The following is a 7,275-nucleotide window of genomic DNA, read 5'->3' as shown; positions in this document are numbered from 1 at the left end:
TGGTTGTTTAGTAAGACTCAGTAGCATGCACTCTTTTCTCTACCCATTAGGGAGAGTTTTTAACGAGGCATGATGTTAAATTTTAATGAAAAAAACAGGTATGCACTCTTTTCTCTACCCCAGGCGGGAGAGTTTTTAACGAGGCACAACCTTTAAAAATTTCTTGAGTGCTTTGTTAGCATTTAAGTTACTTTTCAACTTAGGTCTATCAATTGGGCAATTCCAGACAATTGAGAAAGAGTAAGTCTCTTAAAACTAGAGCGTTTGGCCACGAATTCATAAGCATAGCCTTAACTTGGATTAAGCTTGTCCAACTTAAGCACAAAGTCTCCAAGCGAGCAAATTTCTGTATCAGAACAAATTGCGCTTCTGATCTTTCTATTTTTGATTTACTTCAAAATTTAAAGGCCTTATGAATTCAAAGAATAGTTGTTAAAGAAAAATCAGAAAAATCAATTTTTCTTAAGTTAGAAAATTTTGATAAGCCCAGGGCTTCGAGTTCGGGAAAATTTGTCAAAGCCTTCTTCATAAGGTAGACAACTTGTTAAGATCCACGCCCTTGCGGATAAACGAATCCAGAAGAAAGGTATTTTCGCAGTACATTATTTTCATATTCTTATACTGTTGGAGCAATACTTTAAGTTTAGAGAACACAATAACCTTCGAGTTAGATTACTGAGTTATTACTTTTTAAGAAGGAATGGGAAGATTTTAGATGAAGATAAGTGATTTTGAAGCATAGTATAGGGGTGACACTTAGATTTTGAACTTAAACTTTGTTGCATTAATATTAAAGGGGGGGCGTTACATTTAATTTAAAGCGGGAGATGCAGGAAGTAAAAAGCAGGAAATTAAATCAACCGTTTGGTATAAGACCAACGGAGAACAAAACATCATTTTAATTTTTCTCAAGAAGGGGTTAATTGCTTTCCTCTTCACCCTCTTTGTTGTTGTTGTTGTTGTTGTTGTTGTTGTTGTTGTCTTTGTCTTCTTCTTCTGCTTCTTCTTCTTCTTGTTCTTCTTGTTCTTCTTCCTCATCAAAGTTGGGCGTGATTAACTTTCCTTCAACGGTCCTAGCATAAGGATCAATGCCTTCGGTCTTGATAGGCATGTCGGGATTTAGGAACAAGATTTGTTCCTTAGCTTTGTTAAAGCCAGCTTCAAGTTGGGAAAGAATGGAGGCTTTCAAAGACGTTGCTTCAGCAGAGAGGTCATCAACAGTCTTGTTCAAAATTTGTTTTTCTGAGGCCAAAGAGTTCGCCTCTTCCTTCATTTTTTGTGTTTCTTCTTCCTTCGCCTTCAGCAAGGCTTCATTTTCTTCCAAAGTCTTTTTCAGTTTTTCCAGGTCCAAAGCCAGATCAGCGACTTTCTTCTCGTTAGCCTTGTTAGATTTTTCCAACAGCTTCATCGTGGACTTCAGCTTTTCATTCTCTTTTTCTTTATCTTCAAGCTTCTTAGCATTAGAAAGCCCATCAAAGTTGTTGGACTCAATTTCTATCATCTTGGAAATGGCAGCAATTTCCAAACTCTTAGTCATGACGGCTTGGCAGGCCTCTTGAAGCCCAATTTTCCTCATCTTCTCCTTATCAGCTTCAAATACAAGGTTGGTCTCCACAAGTGAGTTGAAATTGATGCGGGAATCCCACAAGGAGGTGACTTCTTCTGAAGTCATGTCCTCAAATTCTTTCAGTTCATGCTTCCACGAGGGAGGTGGAGCGCTTGAGGAACCATATTGATTCGCCCCTTTAGTTGTGAATTTTTCCAGCGAAGTTTGAATGGTGGCTTTCTCAGCAGACTTCTCGGAATTTTGATTTCTCTTTCTTCTTTTCGGGGCTGGATTCTTTTCAGTTTCAGACTGACTCCCTTCAGGTTCGTTCAGAGACTTAGCAGGGGATTGCTTTTTCTTCAACGCCTGTTGTTCGCGGCGGAAACGGAGAATGTCATCTTCAGAAAGGCGAGACATCTTCGCTGAAAATTGTAAAATAAGAAAACAACGTTAGGATTTTACATGGTTTCGGGGCGGATTAAGCCAAAAAGGAATGTTCTTACCAACATATTGGGCTAAGTTTCTTTTCTTGAATGCTTCATAGAAATCATAAAGGTTCAAGTGAATCGTTGACAAGAAGTCAACTTCATATTTTTCAACAGGGGTGAGAGAGGATTCGGGAACTTTGTGGATAAGTTGGGGCTTATCGGTCCAATAGAAAGGGAATCGAGGGGTTCCATCGTCAAAGTAAAAAACATCTTTACTTCGTTCAGATTCTTTTAGTTTGAAAAACTTGGATTTCCAGTGTTTAAAGTTGCTTCTAAAGAGGGTGAATACCCCACGCCCCCTGGCAGAGGATAAGGAAATATATTCTCCTTTCACCTTCATGCCGGTGGTTTCAAAGAAAGAGAAAAACTTTTTGCACGTTGGTATTATGCCTAAGCAGATGCATAGTAATTCAAAGGCTCGAAGGTAAGCCCAACCATTAGCAGAAAGTTGAGTAGGGGCGATATTCATCAAGGTTAGGCTTGAGCAGGTAAAATCTGGAAGGGGGAGTTTGTAGTCAAGGTCTTGAAACATAGTTTTAAAGAAGTAAGTATGGTTTTTACCGTTAGGGTCAGGTTCACCGAAACAGCAGGGTTCGTCGGGGGCGCAGGCAACTATGTCTAAGTGGGCGTCATTACCGTCGGCCCTAAAGTTATATTTGGTTATCAAGTCCATTACTTTGGGAACAGAAGTCGCTGTATCTAGTAGCAACCGCCCGAGAGATCCATAAGGAGTCAGCGGCTGGAGGCTCTTTACGTTTCTTAGGTGATTTACGAGGATTTTTTGCAACCATTTTTGGGAGCAGGGTTTCCTGAAAATCAAGAGGAAATGGGGTTTGTCAGGTAGGAATTTTCAGTGAGTAAGTGATGAAGTGGGTTGGATATTTAAGTTTAAGTTTTGGGGGAAATTATCTATATTCAGAAAGTGATAGGGTGCTTTAAGTTTAACTGGGAGGGGGTTTAAGAGAAATTGAAGGAAGCAGGATACGAAAAATAAAGAAAAGTAGAAAAGATGAGTAAAAGTTAAGGGGAGAAGAGTTTACCAGGAGGGGAGATGACAAAATCTGGAAGGAGGTAGGAAGTGTTTCTGGTGAAATTCCCAGAAATTCTTCAAGCACTGGAGGCAAGGCTGCAACTATTGTTTGAAACTTTAGAGATAATTACTGGGGGTAGGAAGGATGGAGATTTGTAAGGAAAAGATTTTTAGGGTCAGACTTTATAGTGTGGTGAAGAGTAGGCGCGTTGATTCACCCGTTAGTAGGGGTGGTAATTTCCAAGACGTGTCTCTTGATGGTCCATCAATTTCTACCTATGAAGCGTTTTCCGGAAAATGAACGGGTGTGTAGAGTTAAGTTAAATAATTATTACTTTTGTACCGTTTGAGAAAAAATGTCAGTGGGAATTTAATGCTGATTGGATGTGGGTTTTGGGGAACTGTTGTAAGACCCAAGTTTTAAGCTTAGAATAAGTGGAAGAGACTTCCATTTACGATTAGGCTTGATGTATCGCGAAGGAAAAACCTGAACAAGAGTTTATCGGATGAAATAAATTTATGAAGGAGAAAGTTCAGGAAAAGTCTAAGGATTGTATCAAAATCGATAAAAAGGTATAGCACGATCGATTCGCTTAAACCTAGGATAAGAACCTTAGGAAAAGACTATGTTCCACCCTTGGAACACTATAGTAATAAAATTTCCAACAATCTTCCACCCTTGGAACACTGTAGGAATTTAGTCCAAAAATCTTCAGAGAAATGTTAGAACTTCTCTTTTTCCATATATCACAATCGTTTCGAGGCGAAACTCTAGGATCTACGAACGTCCGATTCCAATCATCGGAAGTTTGCCGAAACTGAAACCCTGGTATTTCAAAACCCTAGAATCACCCGACAATGAAGACTTTTTCTATTCGGAGCTTCAAACGAAGATTCCACACGCATAGGCCCACTCTAATCGACGTTCCAAATCTTTCTTCAGAAGGAAGTTTCTGCATCCGAGGTCAAAATCAAAAAGTGCATAAAGTGCATTTTAAGCCAGTAAACATTAAAAACAAGCCTCGAAAACCAAAAATCATACTGATATTTCTTTGAAGAATTAGAAGATTCAGCGGGAAGAATATCGTGTCTAAAATACGTTGGAATCAGTAGGAAAAATCGGAATCGCGAAATAATCATTTTCTCGCGTTTTCAATTTCCTATATATAGGACTTCAGAAACTAAGAAAAAATCACACCTTCATTTTCTTTCTTCTTCTTCTGCAGACCACGTTCTCTGGTCTTTCTTTTCTTTTTCTTTTCATTTTCTTTGTTGGTTGTGGGTGAGCTTGAGGGAGAAAGGAGGAAGAGTTTTTTTCCGGTTCTTGCCTGATCGTCGTTCTGTTCGTTGCTACGCGTAGGCCTCAAGGTTCGCAATTTCCATGCCCAACTTCTACTCACGAAGGTAAGGGTAACTCAGTTTTAGCGTGTCTTTGAGTCTTGCCTGCTTTTATCGCACTGCCTGTGTTTGAGATGAAGATGTTTATATTGTTTGGCATTGGATTATGATTATTATGCTTGCAATGTTGTATGCTTGCTTATGTTGACTGTTTCTGAGGCTTGTGCCAAATGTTTTCTGAAGGCTTCGGCCGAGTAAACTTATTGAGACGTGTGTCTCCGTTTTCTGAGAGGCTTTGACCGTTTACTGGTTTCTGTCATTGAACTGTGTTGTTATGCAATTGAATTGAGTTATGTTCGTTGATAATAGGAATAACATGTGGTTACTCCGAATTAATCATTGGTTTGGGCATTGTTGTTGACTGACTTGGCATATAGGCTTTGGTCCTTAAGTGGCGATGAGGTGGGTATGGTCCCACGTGATTGTCCCGTCTTTCGGGGCGTTATAAAGTGGCAATGAGGTGGGTGTGGTCCCGCGGGATTGTCCCATCTTTCGAGATGTTCTAAAGTGGCGATGAGGTGGGTGTGGTCCCACGCGATTGTCCCGTCCGGAGTGGCGTTAAGTGGCAATGAGGTGGGTGTGGTCCCGCGTGATTGTCCCGTCTTGAGAGACGTTGCTGATCGATCCATTTTGGTAGAAGCATATAGTTGCATTATAGGGAACTAACACCTAACCCTATGTTGTTGGATTTTAGTTATTAGTTTATTGATATCTGATTTGATGTTATATGTTAGGTTGTCGATATTTGAATTGATGTTATATGTTAGGTTGTCGATATCTGAATTGATGTTATATAGTTGATATATGAGTTTAGTTATGTTGTTGGTTTATTTACCATGATAGGTAGTTAAATTTGAATAGCATGATTTTCTCTTTCATACATGGTAATTGTATGGAGTTAACCCTTTCTATTTGCTACTTGTTGTTTGGGCGCTTAACGCTATTAGGCGATGGAGAGCCTTCCGCTGAAGCTTAGCTGTTCAAGTTGGAGACCGTGATCGTGGGCGGTCGAGTAGAGGTGGATGAAGCAGTTGCTTCTTCCTTTTGCTGGACTATGTCTGAGTTTCTTTCCCCCCATCTGAAAACTCTGTTGTTTAAACTTTATCTCCGCCACTGTTCCAGTGAGCGTACTTATTTTGGAAACCTGCTTATGATATTGTATGACACTATTATTATATGTCGGGAACGGGTTGTTGAATAAAGTATATGTTAAGTATTCAATTATGTTCAGTTGTTTCGAAAAGGAAAAAAAATATATATATTGTGTTTTCTCAGGATTACGAAATAGTCCTTAGACTTATTAGGTTACTAATGTGACTCCTCGGTTGAGAAATTGGGGCGTTACAACTGTCAGGCGCCGTTTCATCATGAGGTATAATGGATAGTTTCAAGTTTCAAAATATTTGCATATCTTGTTTGTGATTATGACAGGAATATGATGGTGAAGCGACGGGAAAAGATCTCAATCAGTGTCTTAAAAAAGAGAGCAGGTGAAGTAACTTCAATAATCGACAAGGGCGAAGGTTTTTTTTGCTTATTGAAAAAGGCGAAGCTTCCTTTGCTTGTTACAAGGGTGAAGCTTATGTTGTTTTTTATGTGTCATCTTTTGCATGTAACAGTTAACTAAGTTTAGTGCTACTGACTTTATATGTTAAGGGGCTTTGAGTATTGTATTGTGGGCTTACTTAAAAGACACGCTGCACCTTAAAATGACTTTTAAGATTAGGTGTCTTATGAGCTTGTGTACTGTTTTTGGGCTTACAACCTTTGTATTATGTGGGCTTACCGAATTTGTACTATTGGGCCAGGCGACCCATGACCCGAACGGGTCAAAACATCATAATATATAAAGAGGACACCGCCCACGCGGTGGGGGATCCAACACTTTTTTGCTCATTTGTTACTTTGTCATTTTCTACTTTTGTTGCCTAATTGCTTAGCCCTAACCAGAGTTTTAGACCGGAACAAGTATGGTATTGAACATGTCTTAGCACAAGAGAAAGTTCTTCGTGCAACGCATAGATAAAAAGTGATTGTTTGAACTTATAGGTCGAAATCTAATTCCTATGAGCTGTAAATAAAAAATCAATATGATGTCATTACTTTTTTCATAACATAGAATTTTCTACTGCTTATCCTTCTGAAACCTAAAAGCGGCTGTTGTTTGTATTTGCGTATAATTTTCAATTGATATGTTTTAATTTTAAACTACTATAATGTTACCTACGTGAGATTTTATTTTATATAAAAAGTACCATTATACTTTTTTATACAATCATTATATTCTAAACTAATTGATTGATATTATTTTAATAGAAATTTTTTAATATAATTAATTTTAGTATTGTTTTCAAAATTTTAAGAGTGTATATTTATATATGTATATAACTATAATAATTAGATAGTAAGAAAAGTACTAGGAATAAAAAATATTAATACATATGTACTATAAAATTATGACCTAAATTTATTAGTGCTAACAAATTAGAGTTGCGAGATCTCACGGGGAGGAACATTTTATATGCAAAATGAAAATTTGTACGAGTTAAAAAAAATTCATTTTTTCTATAACTTAAGTGTATTTTTAATAATTTAAACAATAATTATATATTTATGTATTTGTTACAAATCTAAAACACAAAAACATTACCCTTTATGCAACATGAGTATACATCTTCATAAACAAAATTCACTTATACCTCACATATGTAAAATTTAAAGCTTTTGTCTTATTAACTTCTGTGTTTTTCAAAATCTTTATATTAGTTAATTAAGTGTATGCTTACAAAACACTAAGATTGAATGTCTGAATT

General features: G+C 37.6%; 1 protein-coding gene across 1 annotated transcript; it reads right to left on the bottom strand.

Moving 5' to 3' along the window:
- Positions 1-290: 290 nt before the first annotated feature.
- Positions 291-2,374, bottom strand: LOC130728937 (uncharacterized). Its single transcript, XM_057580525.1, has 3 exons — positions 2,050-2,374; positions 1,059-1,968; positions 291-378 (listed from the first exon to the last, which is right to left on the bottom strand). Exons 1-3 carry the CDS (start codon positions 2,372-2,374, stop codon positions 291-293), a joined length of 1,323 nt encoding a protein of 440 aa, XP_057436508.1.
- Between the last annotated feature and the right edge of the window lie 4,901 nt (positions 2,375-7,275).

The sequence above is a fragment of the Lotus japonicus genome, chromosome 1 (assembly GCF_012489685.1).
Source record: "Lotus japonicus ecotype B-129 chromosome 1, LjGifu_v1.2".
Lineage (NCBI taxonomy): Eukaryota > Viridiplantae > Streptophyta > Magnoliopsida > Fabales > Fabaceae > Lotus > Lotus japonicus.
The sequence above is the reverse complement of the archived record's forward strand: the minus strand, read 5'-3'. Positions and strand labels throughout refer to the sequence as shown.